Here is a 27,208-nt window from a genome sequence, read left to right on the forward strand (position 1 = left end):
AGAAACAACTAGGGAATAGCTAACACTGCTGCACTGACATCCTGAAACAAATTAGGAGTGCGTGACAGGAATTTGAAGCTGATATGGCATAATAAGCACTTTTAACAAAAGTTACTGAATTAAAATAAAAGACAGTAAATGATCTTAATGATTTCATAGACCTAATAAGAAGTCATCATGTACAGCTCCTAAATTTGCACACTTAAAAAATACCTCACAGTATGCATAAATGTGCTATTTTATGTCCATTGAGAAACTTTTGGTTTAAGGTTTAGCCTTAAACCACAAGGGTAAGGCTATGTCTCCCTATCTTTAAAATAATGTTAGAAATGGAGTTAATCATTTAATGAGAAAAACATATAAATATAAAGGAAGGCATATAACATGTATATGAATGTGACCAAACAATATAACTAGCAAATACTTTCAGTAGAGTTGTAAAGTAAAACCAAAAACCTTGATAATATAGTAAAAGAATTTAGTTTACAAAGGAGCCAAACATAAATATACCACTATTGCCTGACTTTGATGTAAGAGATAATTTGAAGGAAAATATGAAATTTGTTGCTATAAAAGGAGTATCTACATTCGAAACCGAAGTGTGTAAAATAATTCTTAATAGTTTGATTTATATCTAATTCAATATATTTCCTTATGAAATAACTTGTTAGGCCAGTAAATACTGACATTTATCAGAAAGACTAAGAATCCTAAAGAAAGTGTCCCCCAAGAATGTTAATATGGAAATCACCTCTCAAATCTTATGAATAGTTATAACCTGACCATTTCAAAATTCCAATATTGTACTAAATAATGAAGTTAATTACCATAGAAATTCTACAAAGGGAATTAACATTGTTAAGGAGTCAAGAAGTGATAGATTCAAAAGAGTGTTATCAATAAACAAATGAATATTTCAGTAAGTACTGATGGAACTTCTAGCAATGGTATCACTTAGGAGGATGAGTTGCTATCAAAATATTACAGTAGGTGGTCAAAGCTTCAAATGGGTTTTTTTGACTCTATAAAATTACATAAAATTCTGTATAAAATGTAGATGTTTATATGTAATCTATTGAAATGAAGAGTTGGCAAATAATGGGCTTGAATGTATTAAAATAACATTTTGTGAAGAGTATTGCATATAAGTTTCTTGGTTGTGTAATATGTCTCCACTCCATCTCCACTTTGCAGAATGGGTAGGAACAGCAGAGCCTTGGCGGCAGGAGCCTAACCTCTGCCATTGAATCCATCCCACAGAAGCTGTGTCCACTTGGACAAGTCCCTTCATATCCTTGAGCCTCACCTTCCCTACTGAGGGTTACTGGGAGGATCAAAAGAGAGGGAATGTGAGACTATTCTGTGAACAGTATAACACAATAATTATTATAAGAACATTTTAGGAAGTGACAAACTAAAGAAATACTACTCTCATTTTGATAAATTATAAGATATTTAGATTACTTTTTATTAATATAAAGACTGAAGTTCTCTCAGATGTTAATGTGAGTCTTGGTTATGTTCCCCATCTGCTGTGAAAGTGGCAGTTACTGACAAATAACTATTTTAATGATTACTAATAAAAATATTTCATACTTTTCCCTTTTTAAAGGATGAAACACAGTAGGTATTTTAGAAGTGAGCGGAGTTGTTTAATCTGGAGAACAACCATAGAAAACAAGGGTCTCTCTCCTGCTGTTAACTTGTAATATATTGAGTGTAATTTTGCCATTGGTTCTTGGAACATGAATACTGAGCCTTCTTTGTTTATTTTCCTTCAAGAAATCACTGTAGTTTTCCTCCCTCTGAAAAATTAGAGAAAATAATTACTGTTTACAAAAATCATCTCAGATTTGTTTGTTACCACAGTATGCGGATGCCATAGGAGTGCCTGTGAGAGTAAGGAAACACTTAGTGTTTTGTTTCTTGTGTCTTTTCAGATTTAGATTTGTTTTGATTATTTGGCCTCTTATTTTAAGAAGCTAAGCAGCTTGTTTCCTGTTTTTCCAATTCAGTTTGGTATTTAAAGTCACTGAGATATTTGGAATGCTTCCAAAATGGACCAGTTTTTCATTTTAAACAGAGTAATTCCCAGTGCAACACGGCATAGAAAGTGAATAATGACTTAGCATGGATTCTTAGATCAATTTGGAGTAGTAGCATGTGCTTTAAGAAAAAAAAAATTAAGCCATTATTACTACTTGGAAAGGGTAAATAATGAAGCCAGTGTATGAAACAAAATGTAGGGCCTCGCTGGTGGCGCAGGTGGTTGAGCGCTGCACTGTGAAGCTGTCTGCAGCCTGTGTAGTGTAGGTTCAATCCCGGCCCGCAGGCGAGAATCCCGCATGGTGCAGCAGACCTCTCCTGTCTCTCCTGCTGCTCCCCTCAGCAGTGTATTTCGACAGTCTGACTGTTCATTCCCCGCTCTGTCTCTGGTGAATCCTCTCACGCTCCCGTGCCTCTGACCTGTACCCCGGTTCTTGTATAAATAAATAAATTTTTAAGAAAAAAAAATGTAATTGTATAGTCAGGAGCAGAGTACTCTTAGTAGTGAACTTGAAAGGAAAAGTGGACATAGATTTTCAATGTATATGACAATTTAGTAGAGGTTAGGAAATAATTTGTCTGCAGTGGAAATCTTTGAATTTATCAGCATTAGCAGGGGAAGGACAGGGAGTTTGTAGAAAATGTTTTGGGAGGAGGGAAAGACATTTAAGTTCCAATCATTTGCTCAGTCATTTTTCTTTCAGTGAGCATGATCAGAATATAGAGTTGGGAGACTTGTTATTGGTTTCTGTGCCAGTTCACCTAGAAGATTAGAACTATGAAATCAATATTATTTTGCACACAATTTTCGTGTTTTTGAATTGCTAAATTTGTTTCCTGTGCATGATTCTCTGCTCCACATAAATGTTTTAAAGTCAGAATTAAAGTGGTTATTGTCTGGTTTTTAAATTCCAAATGTCTAGGTACTGGGTTGTCAGAAAAGTCATGATGTATTTTTTTCTATTTTCTATGCAAAAATGCATGATGACTTTTCCTGACAACCCAGTATTTGACTAACTCCTGTTGTCATTCATACTCTTTCCTTATATAAACGTAACTTTAATGCATTTTTGTGGCTTACCTAGTTGTTTTTGAACTCATGTAGTGGTGATTATAAAATTAAAGCCACATATTTAAGTACCTGTCTTTTCTTTTGTAGTTGAAAAGGGCAGACAAAAGACTCCCAGAAGTTTATGTATCCAGACACAGACGTCTCCAGGTGCTCTGTCCTCTGAAAAAACACTCGAATTGGCCCAGTATAAAACAAAATGTGAAAACCAGAGTGGAATTATCCTGCAGCTCAAGCAGCTTCTCTCCTGTGGTAATACCAAGTTTGAAGCATTAACAGTTGTGATTCAGCACTTGCTGTGTGAGGTAAGGATGTGTCCTCACTGCAGTGGGTGAGTCGGGGGTGGGAGAAGCAGAGGGCAGGTGGGGACGGTGCTCATGCTTTTGTCTTGGGATTATTTGCAAGTTCGTAAGATTGGATCTAATTTAGCTAAGTATGTGATATCTGAGTGAATCTCTGGAAATACACAATAGAAACTTTTTCTTACATCATTGTAGTGTCCACAGTTATTTTAGCACCATATCACCCGTGAAACATCACCACAGTCTCTTGTGCTCTTCCCTCCCCTGTTTTGACCGCTACTCCTTTGCTGTATGCCTCAGTTCTATGGTCAGCTTGCTGGTTTTAACTTTTTCTTGACCTTTTGTTTGGTTTCCCTATATTCTACATGTAATTGAGACCGTCTGATATTTATCTTTTTCCTTCAGGAAGCAGGATGGAAACATTTCGTTTACCTCAGTTTCCCCTCTAGAGTCTCTTAGACCAACAGAAGATAATTGCCTTGAAACGACTTTTGTTTATTTCCAGACTATATTAGCACTGATTTTTTTCACTTAACTTTTTGCCTAACTATATGTCACTTTCCACAGCACACTTAGTTTAATGCTCTCAAAGATGAGGTTGATCATTTATGGGTCAGACAACAGTGAAAGTAATTTAGGGTAGATCTGAGGACTCTTCAGGATTTCCATCCATTCCTAAAATACTTTGTGGTACAACAAGAACAAAACAGATTGTCTTTGCTTACTAAGCCACCCCCAATACTTTCCAAGGATGTCAGTTCAGGAACTAGTTAAAATTCATTGAGAAAACCAAGTTTTTATGAACATATGCTACTTGCATAGCAACAAAAACTTATTCTCTTAAGGGGAAACTCTGGGATGAGACTATAATCTGAGCTCTTTACATACTTTTTAACCACAGCTTTAAAAATACAAGGCATCTCAAGAAGAAAACGGTTTGGTTTGCTTGTTTGTAGCTTAAGTCAATTCAACAAGACTATATTCATTTCCTAAGATGCTGCTGTGTATGCATCTAGGGCAGGGAGACAGGTGAATGTCACTTGGTCTGTGCCTTTGATGGGCTGCCAAACTGGTAGATAGTACAGATTAATAGTTGATGAACATTTTGCAGCCTTGTCCAAATAGATATATATGTAATATATATGTATGTGTTTATATATGTGTGCATACACGTATGTTTTTAAGAAGGAGATAGAGATGTTTAGTTTTTTAAAATTACAATACTATACAGTATTTCTCCCCTTTTTATATGTAAAGAAGGAATTCAAGATTTGGTTTATATAATCAAGCTAAATTGAAAACTATATCCTATCAAATGTAGGGCAGAAGCAGATTAGGGATAAAGAGGTTATCTTGTTTTACTATATCAAGCTTAACAATCCCACATTCAACTCTTTCTGTCCTTTATCACCCACATAAAATCAGTCATCATGTCCTGTGAACTCTTTCCACAGTGTCTCTGCCCTTTATCCCTCTTACTCATTCTTACTGGTTCATCCTTACTCATAGTATGGATAGCTGTCCACTAGACTATACTTCTTCAGCAGTCTTTCAGCTTGCACCCTTTCCTCCTTATAATCTACCCCAAGCACTGCTAACAGACTCATCTTTACATTCTAATGATTAAAACCTTCCGCGATTATCCCTTGTCAATCGTTGTATAGTACCCTATACAGATGCCAAGTAAAGGACAGTGTTGATTTCTTTATAAAAGGTTCTGTGGTGCTTCCTGGTACAACTAAATAGGAACAAGGTCACTCCCCATCCACAATTCCTGACTAATTAATTATTCAGTGTCTCTCCAAATCTGTTTTTGAAAGTGGAATCTAATTTAAAGTAGCACCAGAACAGAGGCAAATTTTGAATGATAGCAGCTCATCAGATCTGTCCAATATGTTAGCCACTCTGCTTCAGGAAGTTATTAAGTACTTGAGATGTAGTCAGTCTGAATCAAGATATGCAATTAATTGTAATTATAATACATACACATGGATTTCAAAGGCATACAAAAGAATGTAAAATATCTCAATAATTTTCTGTTGACTGTTTTGAAATAATATTTTGGTTATATTGGATTAAATAAAATATATTACTGAAATCTTTAAAAACATTTTAATGTGTCTACTGGGAAATTAAAATTACAAACATTAAAATAGCTCACATCATATTTCTTTTGGATAACTGATTTATAACTTGGAGTATAAAACTATGATTATTTGGCACCAGCTGATCTTTTGAAACTGATCACTGCCTGTATGTTCCAGCTATATAGCTGGGAAAATAGAGAAGTAAGAGGATTTAACCTTTGTTGAATATTTCCTAATGTTCAACATACTCTTATTTATCTGACTGAATTCTATCTAAAAACACAAGTTGGAATATATACTAATAAAAATGTTGAGACAAGGAGCTCCTGAGTAACATGCCTGTTTATCACCAGAGAGCTGGTGAGAGAAGTCTGGCTAGTACTTGAACCCAGATCTCAGACTCTAGAACTCACCCCCCCTATTTCTGCCCGTACTTTTTCATCCTTTTAGAAGTACCATTGCTAGACTACCATCCTTCCCCCCGTACCTTTCTTAAGGTAGCATCATTTCACTTAATTTCCATGGATTCATTATAAACATAATCAAAGTTTAAAAAATGCAAATTAAGTCTATCAGGTAGCCCTGCCCTCCTGCCCATCAGTGAGCAAAGGCCCAGGAGTGGATATCAATCTGCTCTTCCTTTAGGTATATCCTCAGTCCCTGAATACCTCTTATGTATGGCAGGCACCTTCCACATAACATGTAATCTAATATTTGAAGATACTTCCTTTCCATATGCCCTGACTCTTATATACTATCCAAATATTTTATCAAATGTTCAGTTGGAGAAAGAGAAAAAGCATCACTGAGCTGGACGTACTGAAAGATATCTTTTCCCAACAGGACAAACTCATAATGAGTTTTATGGATACTTTTGCTGTATAGTAAATTCAAACACCTAATTTAGATCCTGGTTCCTGTGCAATTATGACTTCACTTAATTTCTTAGAGCAGAGCTCACCCGTCCTCCCCTTTTTAAAGGCTTTCCTGGTCCCTCTAGCTCTGTGTTCTGTCTACCCTCTGCATTCTAGAAGTACTTAAAATTCTCTGTCATTCTCCACTTTGTGTTATCAGTGAGAGCAGAATTTGCTTCTAGTTCTTTCTTAAGAGACGACTGTCGCTGCTGTGGCCATGCCTTACACACATAATAGACACACAGGAACAAATGAATAAGGAAAGGAAGAAACCTCAGATGTAAGATTAAAAATCTAAAGTCTTTACATAAATATCTTTTGCTCTTTTCTAGCAAGTTCTAATCAGTTAGCAAATATTTACTGATTGTTTAATGTGTACATGGCACTGTTATAAAACAGTTGGAAAGGAGAGCCAGAACTGGGGAAAAAGTTTTTCTTTAATGCAAAGTTTTCTTAACTCTTGGTTCTCTCTTCCCCATTACAGTAGTGACAAGTGGATATAGTTTGATCTGTATATAGAGATACATCTTGTTACTGCTAACTGTTCCTAAACAGTTTGGAACACTAGATTATGAATGAAGATAGTTGATTATAGAGAATCCTTGAACCATCACTTGTTCTTTTGCATAAACTGATTTCATTACTATAGCTTTCCCACTTTTTTGGCAGACATAAACCATTGTGTAGCTCAGTTCTAACAAATATCTCAGAAATATGGAAAGCAATACTATAATTTGTTTTTCCCGGAACACACTATTGTTAGTTTTAATTATTTTACTTATCTTTGCATTGTTGTATGCGTAAGTACTCTATACAGACAGCCAAGTAGAGGACAGTGTTGATTTCTTTATAAAAGGTTCTATGATGCTTCCTGGTACGACTAAATAGGACCAAGGTCACTCCCCATCCAAAATTCCTGACTAATTATTCAGTGTCTCTCCAAATCTGTTTTTGAAAGTGGATTCTAATCTAAAGTAACACCAGAACATAGGCAAATTTTGAATGATATCAGCAGTTTACTGAAAGTAAAAATGTCTCACAACAGAAAAAGTGGATATTATCATTGTGTACATGGGGAGGAGGTCAGATATCATGTACAGTGAGCCAACTGATAGGACTTTTCTGTAGAACCCCCCATCTTATTGATGCTCTGCACTGTTAGCTAATTCATACTCACTGATGGGATGACAGCCAGAGACTAAGTGCCTGTGTCTCAGGGACTCCTAATTAAATTATGGTGAATCTATTTTTTTTTCTTGGAGTACTTCATATATTTAATGCATGAGTATGGAGGCATTTTTCTATCCAGATTTTCACTACTCTTTATTTTGTGTGAACTTCTGCATGTTACAAATACAATCATATAAGCTTATTGTCTGGGTTAGGTGTTTGTCATCTAAGATGAAAACACTGACATAGGATTAACTGAATAAAAAGAAACAGGCTATCAGTATCTAATTGACAAAATGCATTTCATCATCTATAGGTGAAGGGTAAGCACCTTAAGAGCAGGCAGCCAGGGAGAGTCAGCTACTTCATATGTGTCTATTATGATATGGGAGACTGTGGTCAGCATTGCATGCTGGGTTGTAGTTAAAGCCCATGGTCTTATTATCCTGTGTGCTTCCTCCTCAGGTGAGGCATCTTCCTTGGGAGATAACCAGAGAATTGGGGGGAGGGCATTTTAGTTCTGCTTAGTCCCAGCCTTCTTTAAGGCAGAGACCATGTCTTAAATTCCTTTCATATTTTTCACAGTATCTGGAATGGTGCTTGGTTAATTGGTACTGAGCAATGACTTGCACACTGAATCAGAAGGGTCAAGTCCTATCTAGGCTTTGGTGGAAGAGAACAGTGAATATGACTATCATTCAGTATTCCCTGAAGGGTTTTAAAATGGTTCAGGTAAAGACTAGGCATTCCAGACTGTGGAGGGTGAGACAGGCATGGTGAGAGAGTGACTTGGACAGAAGAGGAGATGGAAGTCTAAATGGTAACTGGATGATTAGGTTCATGAAGCTAGGGTGAAATTTATTTTTGTAAGTACTAAACAGGAGGCTCTTTTTGATCAAGGGCATTCATTAGGTAAAGAGAATATGGGATAATAATCTAGCAGCCTTCTTCAAGGGAGTGTGGAGGATGCTTCAATAGTGCAAGAATGGCTGGTGAGGATTAGGACTAGGCTGGAGCTGTCACTAGTAGAAAAAGGATGACAGATGCAAGAAATATTAGGAAGCAAGAACTGACTTGGCATACATAGCCCATTTAGGTAAAGAAAAGTCAAAGATGACTTCCGGATTTCCCTCTTTCTATTCCTGGTACTGGCAGATGTTGGAAGATATAGATGACTTCTGGACATTGAGAGCAGGAAAGTTAAGTGCAGTGGAGTTGAGGGATGTGTTCATATGGATACCAAAATTTTTGCCTCCAAATATTTTCAATTAGAAAAAAAATCAGATGTGAGAAATATATATATGTATATGATCATATGTATATCATACATATATTTCTCACATCTCATTTTTTCTAATTGAAAATATTTAGCAAATATATATTATCAAAAAATCGGATGTGAGAAATATATATGTATATGATCATATATATTTCTCACATCTGACTTTTGCTAATATTTATATTTGCTAATATATATGTATGTGTGTGTGTGTGTATATATATATATATATATATTATGATAGAACATAACAGTTTTCTCAAAATTGTATAGCAGGTTAATCAGTTGTCCTTTTAGCTTCCATAAATTTGAAGAAGAGTAAACTTTCTTGCTGATTTTTCTATTAACCATTGAACTGCTTACTAGTGGAAAAAAAATGAATTTTAAGCAAGTGCACTGAATGTGTTACAGCATTGCTGCTGAGTATCTAGTCAAGCTGTCTCCTGGTTTTCCTGACATCCAGTTAAAAAATTTGCTGATTGTTACTTAAACTAGATCACTAAGTAAATGAAATTAAGGCTTAAAGTTATAGTGTTAAGAGAAATGTATAGTGTATGTTTTTATTTGATTTCTGGTTTTGGCCAGATTGATTTTCCTCAAACTTTGTTTTTTACATAAGAACCAATTTGCTTGTTCATTGTTAAAGCCCTAACTCTCTGATCTGTGGCTTCAGAACAACTTAATACTTTAAAAATCAAGCATTAAGCCCAAAATATACACAACGAGAAACGCTTTTTAAATTCTGGACATTGTTAACTATCTTTAAGACACCGGTATGTTGGTAACTTCCTTAGTCTTCAGTGACAGACAACTACAAAGCACCAAGTAAAAGTTATAGAATGTATGTGCCCTCTAGTTCTCAACGCAGCATGGACCATGTTCTAAGCACTCAAATTTAATTTTGTGGAGAGAGCATTCATTTTAAGTCATTTCAATTTTAAGTCACTAAGTCACAACGGGCACTTTCTTTGTTCTTCTCCTGGTTCGTAAGCTCCCTTAGAATCCAGGTTTTGGAGAACAGTTTCCTTTTTCTATTAGTAAGTGTAATAATCTAATGACCTCAATTAGAGAGGGGACTAAAAAGGCTCACAAATCTAAAAATAACTCCATTATCCACGTAGCCAAAGGTCAGTTTTTCTTTCCACTGTACCAGCTGATATTTAAGTAAGTGGCAATCGATCAGTCTAATGTCTGGCTCTCGTTTTTCATAAATGAAGGGCTGTGGCTTTAAGTAATCACAGGCTGCTTGTGCCAAAGGCAGAAGCTGCAGCATCAGCTTCTGTGAGGAGAGAGGCGTCTGAGGCATACGGTAACCTGCAGGACGTGAAGTAAGGCTAACCGAGGACCAAAGGCGCGCCTCCTGGTCAAGCTTTGAATGTAGACAGACCAGACTGGTGGGTGGCGTGGCCACCTGTGCACTTCTTGGGCAGTGTGGTGGGTGGAGGGAGTTGGAGACAGAAGCTGGAAAATGGGCTGCTCTGGCAGCAAAATGTGCCTCTATTCTCCATGTGCAGCAACGAGGGTAATTAGTATTTGTTTATAGTGCTTTTCTGGAAGAATGCAGAGACTAAGGCAGAGGTTGTCTGGAATTAGGGGAAAATGCTTTGAATGACAAGCAACTCTTGCCTGCAAAGGCCAGGTCTCATGATCTCTGCAATACTGTGATCAAGATGCGGCGGGAGCTCCTCCTTGGGTGAGCCTAGGCTGGGTATACTCAGAGAGCTTTGAGTTCTGCCTTTTCCGTAGTTACACCCCTGTGGTGCTGACTGTACCTCTTACAAAACCATATCTAATTACTGTATTTGTATGAGTATGTGTGTACGTGTGCTTGCTAATGAGTTGCTGGTAACTTGGAAATTGTACTTTATTGCAAGAATGAGAACTGCTTTTTCATGCTGAAACAGCTGCCTGATTTCCTTTGATTTATTTCTTTAAAATCTACTTAGAATTATAGTTGATCCAAACTATAATAATCTGTAGAAAGTAATGTGTAATTGAATAAAATTAGCTTAATTTTGTCTTTAAAGGATTAAATTTTTGCCGTAACTTTACAACCAACTTTTTGTCTTCTTTTTAGAAGTATTGGCCTTCAAACAAAACTTTTTTTAATTGCAAATATAGGACAAAGTGCATATAAGTGCATGTGTTTAGAACATTAAATATTTATCTTCCACTGATTGGCCCTTTATTGCCCTTGGAGGAGGAGAGTGCATTACGTCTTAAGTACAGTATGCGTTGGCTGAAAGGTTCTATGGAACAGCAGTGAAGCATGGCTCAAAGTAAATGTTTTTAAATAGGCCATTCAGTGCCTCAAATAAAAGTTTCACGAGGACCTGAGAAAATACCGATTTTGAAACGTGAATTTCCTGAACAACTGAGGGACATCTGTGTTTTTTAATGAAACACACTGTTAGCCTAAATGATTCATATCTTGGCTTCTCGATTCTGGTCTCATTTTCCTAGTGATAACAAATGTAAGCCTTAATGAATGGGACCCTCTTGAAAACATTTAGTAACTTGATGTGTGTTTTCCGCAGCAGGAGGAAGCACTGAAACAACACAAAACCCTATCTCAAGAACTTGTTAACCTCCGGGGAGAGCTAGGTAAGAATTTTGTTGTTGTTTTTCTCTGTTGTTCTTAGATTTTATGGTGCAGGGGGTAAACTGGAAAATTTGGTTTTCCTATCTGCGTTATGACCGGAGTTGCACGCTGGCATTTGTTAGCTGTCCCACACTGGTGTCTGTGAAAACACTTACTATATCAACATTTCTTTTGAATCTTGGCAGCTCGACCCCAAGTTCACTGAATTCCTGGCATTGATCTGAGTAAGCCTAGCAGAGCTTCTGATGACTGAAACATTTCTCTTAAGAGGACAGAATGATTTTCGTACTGTGTGCATTCCTGTTAAATATTTTTTTAACCATTTTTTATGTTAAAGAATGGTTGGAAAATTTCCTCTCAGATAACAGTAATTATACTTCCGCAGGGTGGGTTATGAATGGAGAGTGTAGTTAAAAGGATGCCATGTGGAGGGGTAGCCTGTCTGAAGAAGGCACTTTCTATGCCAATCATAGAATTTGGGTGGGGCTGTTGGTGAATTAGGACCCAGCACCCTAGGAAGCCAGGCACCTCTGATATCTATAGTCCTCTGTGGCAGTCAGCACATGATGCTGCCAGTGTCAGGCAGGATTCTGTTTTAGTTCTTGTCTCTCCTGGAAAATGCCCTCAGGGTCTGTGAAAGAGAAGGCAATGCTGCCTTTTCTGTCTTCAGCCGCCATGTTGGGTTGAATTGACTGCCTTGGGGTTCCCCCTTTCTGCACCTCAGCCCTGGAGAGTCAGGCAGGTCTTGGATGGTTTATTGAAGGCTGAATTCCTTGCTGTTTGCAGTTCTCAGCCTGTGCCGACAGTCTCCATCAAAAGTGTGGGTAGGCATGAGATACCATCTTACACCAGTGAGAATGGCACATATTAAAAAAACTAGCAACAACAAATGTTGGCGAGGGTGTGGAGAAAAAGGAACTCTTCTGCACTGTTGGTGGGAGTGCAAACTGGTCCAACCACTGTGGAAAGCTGTGTGGAGATTTCTGGACCTACTAAACATAGAGCTTCCATATGACCCAGCAATTCCACTCCTAGGTATTTACCCAAAGGACACAGAAACATCAATTCCAAAGAACACCTGCACCCCTATGTTTATAGCAGCACTGTTTACAATAGCTAAGCTTTGGAAACAACCCAAATGCCCAAAAATAGATGACTGGATCAAGAAGATGTGGTACATATATACCATGGAATATTACTCAGCATTCAAAAAAGATAAACACATGCAATTTGCAGCAACATGGATGGCGCTGGAAGGGATCATGCTCAGCGAAATAAGCCAAAAAGAAAAAGAAAAATACCGGATGGTCTCACTCATAGCAGGAATCTAGAAAACTTAAATAAGGGACCAGGAAAATGAATATAAGAAAGTGAAAATCAAAATCAACAAAAAACTATGAACCAGAGACGCTTTTAGGGGGGCGGGGGCGGGAGGGGAGGGACTGGGGTCAGAATGGGGGGGCTGCAATTGTATGGGGAATATAACAATAAAATTTATAAAAAAAAAAAAAGTGTGGGTAGGTAGGTGTACAAATTATGCCGTGGCAATAGCCGCGCATGAAAGATGTGTTGATCTAGTTCTAGGAGGAGCTGCCCATTTTTCTTTGGACAGGACTAGAGTTTAAACATCGATACTATTTACTGGGCTTGAGTGTTCTTGAGTTTTTTCCCCAGTACAGAGCAGTAAAAGTAGGGTCAAGACTTCATCACTGCTTCCATCTCCTCTCTGTTCACTTCCTGATGGGTGAACTCGTGGCTAGCCATTCTCAATATCTAGCAGAAGTATAATTTTCTCCGGAGCTTATTTTATGATGTGAAAATGATGAGCTCTTTCTGGAAATGTAAATTTAAGACATGGAAGTTCAGCACGGAAAGACTTAAGAATCTAAGGAAAGAGTTTCAAGGAAGCACACTGAGATCTTTGTCCTGAGTGGGGAAACTTAAGGGTATTCACATAAAGCCTACTTAACTGACGATGCTTAAACTCTGGTGTTGTCCAAAGAAAAATCAACAGCCCACCTCTTTGAGACTTTTGACACTGGCTGGTTACTTAACTAGACTACTTTCCTTTTGATTAGCCAAATGACCAACTTAATTTGCTTTTGTCTGAGCCTTAAATAAGGTCATGAATCTAGAGTTAGAAGGTAGGAAAGAGACCTTTGTTGTGTGTTTTGGAGTTATTATAGCTCCGTGGAGGTAGAGATGAGCCTAGTTGGTGGTTCACATTTCAGCCTCATCCTAAAACAAGGCAGAAACACCAACCAAACACTGCCCTCATTCACTCTGCTTGAATGGGGGATCCTCTTGTTACCTGTTAGTTGATAGCACAATTAAGCAATTTAAATTGGGACCCAGGTATGCAGCACCTCCTGTTAGTCACATAGCCTGACAGGAAATTGCTGCAACACTTTGTACCCACTCTCAGCTTTCCATCTGTGATAAGGAGTGTGCTTTTACTGCCACTGTGGCAGTGGCAGGAGGCACAAGGGTTGACTCAAGAGTTGACTCATTTATATTGATTGCTCTCCCAAGGCTGGACTGGTAGGGAATGTGCTGCTTTTGATTAAGCAGACTGCTTGAGTAGCAACAAAAAGCATTTAGGGAAGGTTTTGTTTTGTGAGGAGAAAGAAGAAAAGTAGTTATTCTGTTACTCTGATGAAATAGTGCGGAAAGAATGTTCTCGGTTCTGCCAATTTGTAGTGGGGGGAGAGGGCAGGGGCGGGGTGTTAATTAGTTTGTACACAACAAAGTTTAAAATTCAGTTGTATAAATTTGAGGAGCAGTGCAAGTAGTTAGACTGTGTTGTCATACTATCTAGGTTCAAGTTTATGGTAGCTGGGCAACCAAAGGCAAGTCATATTTCTTTTGTCCCAGTTTTGTTCTCTGTAAAATGGCAGTCATAATTGCTTCAAGTCATAATTGCTTCTGTAGTGAGAATGGCATATATTAAAAAAACTAGCAGCAACAAATGTTGGCGAGGATGTGGAGGAAAAGGAACTCTCCTGCACTGTTGGTGGGAGTGCAAACTGGTCCAACCACTATGGAAAGCTGTGTGGAGATTCCTCAACCTGCTAAAGATGGAGCTTCCATATGATCCAGCAATTCCATTCCTAGGTATTTACCCAAAGGACACAGAAACATTAATTCCAAAGAGCATCTGCACCCCTATGTTTATAGCAGCACTGTTTACAATAGCTAAGCTTTGGAAACAGCCCAAATGCCCAAAAATAGATGACTGGATCAAGAAGATGTGGTACATATACACAGCGATCCAAAAAGATAAACTCAGCGATTTTACTGAGGAATATTACTCAGGAATATTACTCAGGAATTTTACTCAGGAATATTACTCAGCGATCCAAAAAGATAAACTCATGCAATTTGCAGCAACATGGATGGAGCTGGAAGGGATCATGCTCAGCGAAATAAGCCAGAAAGGAAAAAAAAAAAAATGCCGGATGGTCTCACTCATAGCAGGAATCTAGAAAACCTAAATAAGGGACCAGGAAAAAGACTAATTAATACAAAGTAAAAATCAAAATCAACAAGCAACTATAAACCAGAGACACACTATGAGGGGAGGTGGGGAAAGGAGAGATTGGGGCCAAAATAAGGGGGTGCAAATGTATGGGGAATATAAAAAGAAAAAGAAAAAGAAAAAAAAGAAAAAAAAAAGACAATTAAAAAAAGGGTGGCTGTAAGGATCTTATGAAGTAATGCATCTTAAAGCATCTAGAACTGTTAACTGATATTAAATAATAGCTATTAAGATATATGCTGTTTAAGTTGTGTAGCAATCAGCAGCATTTGCTGTTTTGTGAGGACATAAGCAAAACCAAAGAAAGGAATAATAATTGGATTCAATAGTATTAGAACTCCCTCGGGACAGGATGTTTTTTCCTCTTCAGACTCAAATGTAAGACATGATCTATCCCTTCCTAATACATAGAAGTCTTGGGGTATGGCGTCCATAGTCTAGGTGTTTGGCCATTCCCTCCTAGGTAACTTCTGACTACTTTGAGTGCAGTTTCCCCACTGGTGGTGGGAAGTTATTTCGCGTTCTGCTGGACGACTGTGGAGCTTGAACAAAATGGTGATATGTATGAAGCAACTGGTCTGTGCCTTGTTCATCACAGGCAACTCAAGAGAATTGAGGTGCCACACCACCACCATTAAAGGGTTCACAAATTTCCCTAGATAATGGGGGATTGTTGTTGTCACTCTTCCAGTGAGCAATGTTTCTCTGCCACCTCTGAAGATTGAGGCAAGGCTTCCAAACTACTAAGAACAGCAAAGAATAAAGGACAACTCATCACATCAGGAACACTAACACCCAAATAGAGCCTATGCTCCTGACCTTCCAAATCTAACTGCCTCTCGTTGTCCCTTCCATTCATACTCTAGCAAGTGTCATCTGCTGTCAAGTCAGCCCAGTTTCCCTCCAGTGAAAGTTTCTGCTGCCTGAGGACACCCCCTTTGTGGAATGACTTGCCACGTGCTATTGTGACCACACTTTGGAAACCCCTCCTTGGTCTACTCAGAACAATGCCGTGGGCTCCCCCAGCATCTTACATTCCTCGGTGCTTTCATTCTTGTGTTGAGTTTGGCCATTCCTGTTGTCTTCCGAGTATAAACCCCAATTGCAGCAATTTTTTCCTGTTTCTTATGGGAAAAATGTGCTTTCATTTTCATAGTGGCTGGCTAAGTATGGGCATTTGAGGTTTTAAAGTTCCCTTTCTTTTTTTTTTTAAAGACTTACGTATGAAAATTCTGAAGTGACAGGTAAATAACCCATAGCTCCACTGCCCTGACATAACTAACTTTTCCATATCCCCTTGTCTTTGTTTACATAAATATATACAACATTGTACTCTGTAAGGTGTCATTTACATACAGTGAAATGCTTTGGGTCCATCAGTTTTGACAAGTGCATCTGCATAGAAAAATTCTATCTAGGAAAATTCCTTCATGCCTCTTTCCTCTAGAAGCAACATTGATCTGATCTGATTTTTATCACCATAAGCTATTCTATTTTATTCTATGTCTATTCTAGATTTTCATGTGCATGGAAACTGTGTGTGTGTGTGTGTCTGGCTTCTTCATGTTTTTGAGATTTTCCATGTCATGCTTATGTGTACTCTTATCTTTTTAATTTACATTAAGAAAATATCCATATTATCTATAGTCTTCATTGTGGTACTATTTAATGACTTGCAAGTTTATCAAGTGGGTGTAGCCTAAGTTCATTTACTCCTAAAATAATGTTGTCATATGGCAAGGTTTTTATTGTCAGTTGTTTTCATCCATTCCCATGGTTTAAACTCACAGGTGTATGTTTCTAGTCCTGTCCTTTCCAAGCTGCAGATGTATTTCTTCCTGGTGAAGAGCTATCTTTAGGCGAGCTAGTCCATTGTAATCAAGGCTTCCTGACCCTCCAGCCCCTGAAGACTGCAGTCTCCTCATTCAAATCTATTCCTCATAGTCTACCCATCAGCCCCTGTTGTGGCATTACTATTCACTCACCACCCAAACTAACAACTGGAGTCATGTGCTTTTCTTCCATCCTCCACATGCAAACCAGTCTGCTTTCTAAATACCAGATCTGTCCCTTGCCAGCATTTTAACTGCTGCTGTTCTCATTTAAGCCCCATAATTTCTCACTTGGACTATATGCCCCTGTTTGCCCGACAAGTCACTTTGCCTCCAGGCCTGCTTCTGTTCTCTCCACAGGCTAGCAGATTATGTTTATACCAGATCTTATGTGTCCTTCATTAGACATTTTTATACAAACAAATGATTCCTATGCCCAAACATAGGATAAGTCACCATAACCTTCCGGTTGAATGTCCTGGGTGCTCTTTACTTGTCTTCACATCTGCTCCCCCCACCCCCCATCCCAACCACCGGCTCATTCTTATCTCATTTATTCCTGTTGTGCACATGTTATCCTTTCTTCCTGATATGCTGCTTTTTCTATTTTATGCCTCTTACTATCGTTTTTGTTTTTTGCCTCTCAAACTTGTTCTCATTTACTCATTTTTTAAGAAATGGCTAAAATATTTTATCTTGGTTTGAGTTTCACCCAAATCTTTCAAGCAAGTTAGTTGCATCTTGACTATACCAAGGTACTTCATTGCAATTATTTGTTTATATACCTCTTCTCAGTACAAACCTTGGAGTTCCTCAAGGCAAGGCCAATGCCAGTATCTTTATCTTTGTAATCCAACAGCTAATCTCTTACGTACGCCTAACATTTAGTATTTCAGTGAGTGAATCAAGGACAGTAGTTAAGGAGAGTTAGTTTTATCTTTATATTAATACTCAGCTATTGTGCACAAATGTTTTTATATAAACTGTCATAAAATAGTCAATTTAGGAAAAAATAATAAGAAAGTAAGGTGAACTAGTTATCTTAGAAACATTTTCTGTTGCCTGACATGTCCATTTTATCAGTAGATCATTTCTGGAAGTGTCAAACCTTGAAATAGATTGCAGTTCAATTTTAATGATTTTACTCACAGCAAATGTTTGGTCTTTGAGGTAGGGAAGAAATGTCTTATTTTGATCTTTTACAGTTGGTGGACCAAAACGGGTGTAACAGAGGGCTGTAATTATCTTCTGGGGTTCCTATTTTTTAAATTAATCATAATCATTGAAATCACTTTTTTATATAAGTATATAAAGAAAAAGATATTTTGTATTTCAACATTATATATTTGTTAGCCATCAGAATTAACAGCTTACCTACATCTTTGTATAATTTTTGTTTTGATTATTGGCATTTCACAGGATTTTAACCTTCAATTCACTGAAATTAAATTACTGGAATTCCCATAATAATTATATAGAAAGCTAGTTGATTTTTCCATGTCATGCTTATGTGAGAATTGTGAGATGGGTGTGGCCGTGAGCATATGTTGAGTATCTACTCTTTTTTTCCATAACAATCAGCTCAAATTTGACTGGTTTGCATTTTATAAAGGTTTAACATTTAAGTAACTTCCTTAAGGGTAAACAGCTAGCAAGCAAAGCTCTTGGAAAGAATCTAGAATGGCTAAACTATCAAACTCCTAACTCCAGAAGGGAATGTTTGATGAAAATCTTTGAAAGGTTGGAAAATAATTTGAAACAACACTAGCTTCCATTGGTATCTACTTTTAGAATGCTTCATTCAAGTCAAGAGTCCAAGAAGTATTGTTATATTAGAATATGTCTCGCAATTTCCTAGGGAATAATGACTTGTCTCCGCCAAGGGCAGTATACAAATTGTCTAATCAACACTTAACTGGTATCTATGAACTTCAGGCTACCTCACACCTTATGGAATGTGTTAATTCTTTTCCTGTTCCAGTTTTGTCTACAGTGTCATTTAACAAGGCTGTATTTAAAGTATTTTTAAAACTCTGCACAGTTAAGTCACTTTGGCATTGCAGAATTCCACAAGTGGTTTTTGGAGTGGGTTTTAATGAAAGGAAAAAAAAGTGACCATATACCAAAACAGAGCTCTTCACTTGTTGAGTTGGTTAAAGATGGAGATAGTATTTTCCTGTCCATATCCATCTATCCTAAATTTAGACTTTGGCTGACTGTACAGGTAAAGACCATATTCTGTCATCTGTACAGATGCACAGTTTTACCAAGAGTATCTGTTTTGAAAGTGCATTGAGTTGGTGTCTTTGTTCTAACTCCAGTTTTGATAAACTCAGTTTATCTAATGTTGCTTGTCACTAGATAAGTGATATTAACTAGTGGTTCTCAAACTCCCTTGTGTAAAAAAAAAAAATTGACCTGGTTGAAATGTAGATTCCTCATTTTCATGCCCATTAATTTTGACTTGGGTGACATGGGTTGGAGTCCAGAAATCCTCTTTTTAACCACCCTCTGGGTGATTCTGTTCAGTTGTCTGCCTAGACTACAGGTTGACACCAATCTCGCAGTCCCAATTATTGTTTCTTTTCTGTAAAAATAACATATATGAATCAGTAAGCACAATAAGAAAGCAAATAATACCAAAGAGCTCCAACTGAATTGAGTCCATTCTTATATACAGGCTTCCAAATATTATGCACGCCATCAACTTTCACCTGTCCTTCTGACCCTTGCGTCCTAAAAATGAATCATCAGGGAGGAAAAGCAGTCAGTACTTGACTCTCAATCACCATTTTTTTTTTAACACTGCATTTATTCTTTGATTGAGACATGATTTTTTTAAAAGTCTTAACTCATTTTCCCCAGGCCTGAAACTTAGAGCACTATCCGTTATTCAGCCAGGCTTGCAGCTCTGATCCGCTTTCACTCTTGAATGTTTCCATTGGTAGATGAGTGTTTGCTGTTGTGATTAGGAGAGCATCTGTTTTGCAGCATGTTGTTGGCTGGTGACTAAGTGGAAAACCAGTCAAGTCTTTTCAGACTTGTCTTGGCAGGGAGAACCTGAGGCTCCATGCAGGCCCAGCTAGCACCTACGGACAAAGATCATTTGCAAAGAAGATATTGTCAGGACTACTCAGTGTAGAGGGGGAAAGAGATCATCTTTTATATGCCTTATTTCAGTCTTTCTCAGCCGAGTTTTGCGAATTGAGCCCTAATACCCTGAGGTATTTCTTCTATATACGAATTAGCTTATCTCTTTCATATCTCAAGTTGAAGAAATGGCGTAGATCAGGTTCTGTGTTCTGTGCTATAGAAAGAGGCTAAGAGGGTGTTCTAGGTCCAATTCTGTCACCCTAGTCCCCTCATATCTATATGACTATTAACTCAGTACTACAGTAGATGGAATCATAAATGTAATAGCACTTTGGAAAGTATGATCTGAGTTTGAGAAGTAAGATGATATTTATGGGAGAATTGATTTGATAATATTGGCATTTTGTAAAAGTTAGTTCCTAATAAGTTAGATTAATGGAAGGCTTTGAAACCTGTTCATGTTGATTCTAATGCTCAAGAACAATCAGAAATCCATTTGTAGGAAAAACCTTTGTCTACACCTGTTTGCCAAATTTCTTGGTCATGTGAAATTTCAAAGGGTAGTACTTTTGAGAAGCAGGCCTGAGTCGCATATGTGTAGATCATCATTCCAAAGTCTATGAAGATTTGCTCTATGAAATAGAATACTCTTACTGTTTCACATTATCCTTATCAACTATAAGATGAACAGCTCAGGTGATGTTTATTCCTACCTGTTTATCAGGAAACTGATAGGCAGAAAATTAGAAATAGCTATTGTCTGATCATAGGGTCCCTGTGCTTTTGTTGTTCTTCTGTCAGCTACTTCCTCTCCACAACATAGCAATTTACTTTTAGAAAAATGTTCATTTATTCAGTTTTTTATCATCTCCAATTTTAAGTAAATTAGGCTCCACTTTTAGAGAGAAACTGTTGGGGAGGTAAAATTTTACTCCACGCTATAATTTCTTCGGCTGGTCTAATAAAATGACACAAGACGGATTAACAGGTGGGCCTCCCTGGTGGCTCTAGGGGTTAAGCACAACACTGTGAAGCTGTCCACAGTCTCCAGCATGAGTTCGATCCCCAGCCGGCCAGGGACCTACCCACATGGCACAGCAGACCTCTCCTGTTTCGCCTGCTGCTCTCCTCAACAGTGTATTTCAGTCAGTCTGCCTGTTCTATTCTCCACTCGGTCTCTGGTGAATCCTCTCACCCCCCACACCTCTGGCCTCTACAGCAGTTCCTGTATGCATAAATAAATCTTTTTTTAAAAAAAGACAGGTTAACAGGAGAAAAATTTCATTTACAGGGGGGCTTCCCAATAGGCAGTTGGGGTTTATATGACATCTTTAGCTCATGAGGAAAGGGCGAAAGGAAGAAAACTCACAGGAACATGAGATAAGGCAAGTGTTTGGTAACCAAATGTTTGCTGGGTCCTTCAGAAGCCATGGGACATAGGAATTTTAAGTCAAATATCGCTAGGTTCCTTCCTGCCTCCACAGCTAACTCATATGCTAGTTATCAACGATGGTAACTCCCTTCATGGAACAGGTATTGTTCCTGAATTTTTTTAGGCAATTAAGGGGAAGGCCAAAGATTATTCCTGACTCTTTTGGATCTTGATACCTGGCTTTTCCAGGTGGCCGGGGATCAAACAGGCGCTGCAGAGGCTGCGGGCAGCTTCGCAACCCAGCGCTCAACCGCTGCGCCACCAGGGCAGGCCCTCCACTTAACATTTCTTAAAGATCAGTACGTAAAGAACTTCTCCAGTCTTTTCTACCAGCTGTAAAGTATTTTTACTTTCTTCGGAAAGTATTCCATTATATAGATTTAACATAATTAAACTAATCCCTTCTTGATAGTCACCTAAATCAGGAAAATGTCAAAAAAGGTGAGAAGGTGAAAATTTGAGGCTGATGTCTTCTCCACTGTAACACCCTGCCACGTGTGCGTGTTGTCTGAATACTGAACATGCAATGCTTATTTTTCGTTACTACACTCCGTCATAGAGCCCAAGGCTGTCTTTGAGGAGTCTTCAAGCAGATTTTGAGTCAGTGGACTGTTAAAGGCTAATCCTAACAGCAGCTATGAGTATTGTGCTTGCTTACTCTGGCCAGGAACTGGGCCAGGAGCTTCATGTATGATCTCCCATAAGGAAGGCACTAACCTTATCCCCATCCTGCAATGAGGAAATACAGACTTAGAAGACTAAAATGCTGTGCTCAAGTCACACAGCCAGTAAATGGTATAACTGAGACTTAAGCCTAAGTTTTTTGCCTCCCTTCTGTTAAGACTTATATTCCTAGAATTGAGATATTTTGGGGGGTGCCTCCTGGTAAAGCATGGCACTCACATATAAAAATGAAGAAAGCTCTGTAATATTTCAAAAGAATGTTGATAATTTAGGGTCATGGTTGTATGCTTTTCCCTGTGAACAGTGCATGTATCAGTCATCAAGGGGGAATCGGTCTCTGCAAAATGGAAATGCTCAAAATCCGACCTCCCCCTTTGATGAATGCCCACATGGGCTAATTGGGTAATGGCTCCCTTTCTGCACCTGCTGGAGCATCTGGGATAAATCCAGTTTCCATTTTTCAGAGATTATATTTGGCTGTCACATGGGCCTTTTCTAGATGTCATCCAAATAATTATTTGGAAAGGGAAAATTTCAAGCATTTCCCCACTTCTAAATATTTTTCCCTTACTTACTTGTTCATGTTTTAAACTGTCAGGCAGTGGCTGTTACATTGCTGGTCTAGAAGTCTTCTCAGCCCTGGTTCATCTCAGTAAAAATGTCCACTTCTTTGTTTTGGCGCTAATCTTGTAAAAGTTGTTTTGTGTTTCTTTCCTTCATTGTTAATTCTGAAGACTATTTCTCATTTTAAAGTAGATTGTTAGGGACCTATTTTGTAGTTTATCAGTATGTACACAAAAGAAAGAACCCATCAGTGATCTTTTGGTGCTCTCAGTCACAGATATGCTTTCAAAAATCCATGTGGATTTTCTATTCATGCAGTAACTCCCAGAAAGAGTTTCACCTAACACTGGGAAAACTGCTTGCTCATGTTGCCCAAATTCTGTTAGATTTTATGTTTGCTTTTGACTTTAGTAGGTGTTTGAGTAATGGACTGAAAGTGAGTGGAATTGTGGAGAAAATGCACAGAAGAGACAGGACTGAGAACAGGAGTAAGAGCAAGTGCAGGTGGTATTAGAGACCTCTCCTACCCTGTAATATTACAGGGACATCCACAACTAAAACCCTGGGCTGATGTTCTCCCCGTCCCAGCCCCCCGCCCCCAGCAGTGTGTCCAGCCCCCAGGAGCACTCTGGGAGCTCATGATACATACACATGTGTGTCCTGTAAAAACATGGTCTGAGTCTTGATGCCAAAGAAATGTTTCCTGGGGAGCCCAGGCCAGTTATTTAAAACTAAAGCCATATGTGTGAGCGAAGGTTTCAGCCCAGCTGCTGTCCACACAGCACAAGCAGCAATAAACAGAGCAAAGGTCTTTGCGCAGCTGCAGGCTGATGTCACTGTCTGGGGCTGGGCCTGCTCTCGGCCTGTGGTAATAAACAGCAGTAAACCTCCTGCTCCCCCATCTGACCCATTTTTTTCCCTTTCCCTCTCATCTGTCCTCTCTTCACCTCTTCAGTCACAGTTGCCAACACAATTGAACACTACTTAAATTTTTTTTCCCCTTAACAGTAAAAGCCCTGTCTGGTGGCTAATGTGAGAGGATGTTCATTATCCTTTTTTATAGTTTGATGCGCCATATTTATATATTCAAATTAACGATTGAGGTGGTTTTCTCACCAGTTCCTGGTGCAATAGTCAATTGACTGGGGTTGAAATAACACAGGCATGGGGCTCAGAATCAGAATCACACTTCTAGCTCTGTGCCACAGGCCACCTATTCGCCCTTCTTCTGGTTTCCTGATTTAGCAGTATGGTTCTCCAGGACTTGTGGGAGAATTCGGTGAGGTGATGTGTACAGAGCCCCTCTGTGCACCAGTCATCAAGTAGCAATTTTGTTTTTTTGGTTTTTTTTGTGTGTGTTTTTTAAAGATTTATTTATTTATTTATACAAGAACCCGGGGTACAGGCCAGATGCATGGGTGGGTGAGAGGATTCACCAGAGACAGAGTGGGGAACAGAACAGGTAGACTGACGAAATACATTGCTGAGAGGAGCAGTGGGCGAGACAGGAGAGGTCTACCGTGCCATGTGGGACCCTCGCCGGCCAGCCGGATCCAACTGGCACTGCAGAGGCTGAGGACAGCTTCATAGAGCTGCGCTCAACTGCCTGAGCCACCAGGGGAGGCCCCAGCAATTTTGTTTTTAACATTAATTCCTTTCCCCTCTGATAAATGTTTATTTGAATTTTCAGAGTTTTGTTTTAGCAGTCACTGTCCTTGTCATTTTCCATATGGTCCATCTTACCTCTGAGAGGATACCGTTAAAGGTCACTTTGGTAGTTCTACTCCACATGGCATATTCCCAAGAACACAAGTCCAAGCAGCGCCGGGAATTCATCCCAGAACCCAGCCAATTCCACATTAGTTAGGTGCCCTAATTAGTTTCTCTGCCCTAAAACAATCTTTTATTTCCTCCCACAATGCCTGAAATTTAATATTCTGAAATGAAGTAAAGATTAACTTTACCAATACCCATTTTATATTAGTACATAGCGTTCTAGAGTATGGAGAACATGTGTCCTGGTGGGTGTGCAGTAGGTCTCCATTCACCTGTGTTTTAACATCAGTGAAGAGGGTGGAAGAGCTCACAGCTTCCTGAGAAGTGATCGTGACGTTCCAGGACTCCCTGTAGTGTGTGCATGGATGCATTTGTGTGCCAGTTCTGCAGTGTATTTTAGGTGATTCTCTTTTTGGTGGTAGTGGTGAAGAGGTAGGATGCTCAGATTTTAAACTGAGTTTATCACATTATTTTGCATTTTGAAAGCATGTTATTTTACCTTTCAATATGTTCACGTTGGTAGCTTTTAAGATGTTTTCCCTAAAGTTTTCTCTTTTATGCACTGGTGATTGGTGCTCTATGAATTCTAATATTTTGACTTTCATTGCTGATTTTTCAAAAGAAATCATCTCAAGTTAAGGACAAGCTTAAAATCTACTAATTTTTTGTCCCTGATCTTCCCAGATCCTTCTGTGTCTTCACTTCTCCCACAGTGATTGGCTGTCTTTAGAGATGCCTCAGCCAGTCAGAGCCTTCTCAACCTTATGCTCCCTCACTCCTAGGTCACCACAGAAAAGGCTCATCTTTACTTGGGAATCAGGCTCTTCAGTACCCCCTCACTGCTTGCTCCATAGCTGTTGGCTTGTTTCTTTTTGTTGTTTTTTTCTGCCAGAGATCATTGCCTTTTGTCCTTTTTATTTTTCACTTCATACTATGGCATTTGAAAGCCTGGTCCCTACAGAACTGAGACTGTGCTCTCTCTCTCTCTCTGCTTCCAGAGACATCCCAAGTGTGTGTGGATATTACAAATTCAGGACATTGACTAAGTTAAATGTCATTGTTCCTTTCCTTTTTCACTTCAGTCACCGCTTCAGCCACCTGTGAGAAATTGGAAAAGGCCAGAAATGAGTTGCAAACAGCTTACGAAGGATTTGTCCAGAAGCTAAACCAGCAACACCAGACTGATCTAACAGAACTAGAGAATCGGCTTAAAGAATTTTATACTGGGGAATGTGAGAAGTTTCAGAACATCTACATTGAAGAGGCAGAGAAGTATAAAACTCAACTGCAGGAACAGGTCGGTGCCTTTGGACCTGAACATATTCTTGGACAATGCCTAGTTATTTGAATTCTAATTGTTTGATGATTAACTTTTTTTAATTGAAATTGGTGAAAAGGATTTTGACTTACATTTTCCTCTAATGATCAGTGCCATGTACTTAATGTTGAGTGAACAAACAGAAGGAAAAAGATAAACTAAAATAACCCTCAACCCTACTACCTGGAAATAATCTCTTTGTGAACATGGGTTGTACAGCTAATCTCCTGTCTTGCATTTCTTCTTTTTTAAAATGGTACTTGTTTAGTAACTGTTTTCACCTAATGGTATGTCATAAACCAACCTTTAATTTCCTTACTCCCTTTTAAAGTCAATTTTTCACTTAGCCAGTGTTTCCAGAGTGCCTGTTCTGTGTCAGGCACAGGCTGGAGACTGAGGCAGTAGAGGCCCGCATGATGGGAGTAGCTTACCTGATCCTGTTGCTGAGAAATGTGTCTTCACCTTGAAAGTTTTCCTTCAGTGAGCCGTGGAGAGCTTGTGTGTCTGTGTTCCTACGTGGGGAGCTGGAAGTGTAAAACTCCAAGTCCTGCTGCTCTTTACATGTGTCAAGCAACTCTTGTGCTGGAATGCAAGCTTATGTGTAAAGTCATCTCATGTTGCGCCTTATTTTTCAACTTATGACCTTTGATTTTAATGGTGAACTACTGTTTTGGATTTCCCTCTTACAGTTTGACAACTTAAATGCTGCCCATGAAACCTCAAAGTTGGAAATTGAAGCTAGCCACTCGGAGAAAGTGGAATTGCTAAAGGAGGCCTATGAAGCCACGCTTGCAGGCAAGAATGCTTTCTCTTCTATTTAAATTGCAGAACATTTAATGGAACAGCATGATATGTTGGAAAACAGAACTGATTCACAGAACAGAGAATGCCCTCCAGAGAACACCTGTGGTGTCCAGTTTGGAGTGTTTTATTTTTTTCATTGTTCATTGCTTGCTAAGGACAATGTTAGGATGTCTGCATCCTCAAGGATACAAATAATAGTGTGATATAAATGCCAGCATTTTAGGAACTAGCACTTTTGAAGAACTTAATGTTGTTTTCAGCAGTGGTTGTGCTTCACCACTTTCAGTTTTAGGAAGCTGAAGGCCTCGGTTTATATCCTTGGCCATTCCCGGGGATCCATGCTGGGCACTCTCACTCACCAGCACTGCTGCGAAATATAGCTGCATTTGCTGAATAGAGTCTTTTTAAATTATTTCATCATGATTGGAAGGGTTGTAGTAGATGGGAAAGAACAAGCCATGTCTTTCAGAACATAATTGGCCATGTAGCTGAAATCGTTACACTCGTTTCACCCTACAGAGACACGAGTGGACACGTGGTAAGAACGGGTGCGTGGCCTTTGGCCTTTCTCATCAGAAAAAGAGAGCCGTTGTGTGAAGTCAAAGATGAGAACATGTAAAAGTAGCTGGCCCACAGTAGACTTTATTTTTTCCTTCCTGCTGGAAATGAGTTTAATTTTAGACGTCTGTTTGGGTCAT

General features: G+C 38.8%; 1 protein-coding gene across 5 annotated transcripts in view; it reads left to right on the forward strand.

The window, feature by feature from the left end:
* MTUS1 (microtubule associated scaffold protein 1) overlaps positions 1 to 27,208 on the forward strand; it is a gene marked incomplete at both ends in the record, with an annotated part of 94,569 nt that overhangs the window by 58,528 nt on the left and 8,833 nt on the right. For 4 of the 5 annotated variants that reach the window (XM_084232171.1, XM_084232170.1, XM_084232172.1 and 1 more), the window contains 4 exons: positions 3,206 to 3,420; positions 11,405 to 11,471; positions 25,471 to 25,685; positions 26,396 to 26,501. In XM_084232171.1, the coding sequence (XP_084088297.1) occupies positions 3,206 to 3,420; positions 11,405 to 11,471; positions 25,471 to 25,685; positions 26,396 to 26,501 (603 nt within the window). Of the gene's footprint in view, positions 1 to 3,205; positions 3,421 to 10,335; positions 10,390 to 11,404; positions 11,472 to 25,470; positions 25,686 to 26,395; positions 26,502 to 27,208 lie in introns of those variants that run through there. The other variant, XM_084232174.1, reaches the window with a different exon arrangement.

This window comes from Talpa europaea (genome assembly GCF_964194135.1).
Source record: "Talpa europaea genome assembly, chromosome: 4".
Lineage (NCBI taxonomy): Eukaryota > Metazoa > Chordata > Mammalia > Eulipotyphla > Talpidae > Talpa > Talpa europaea.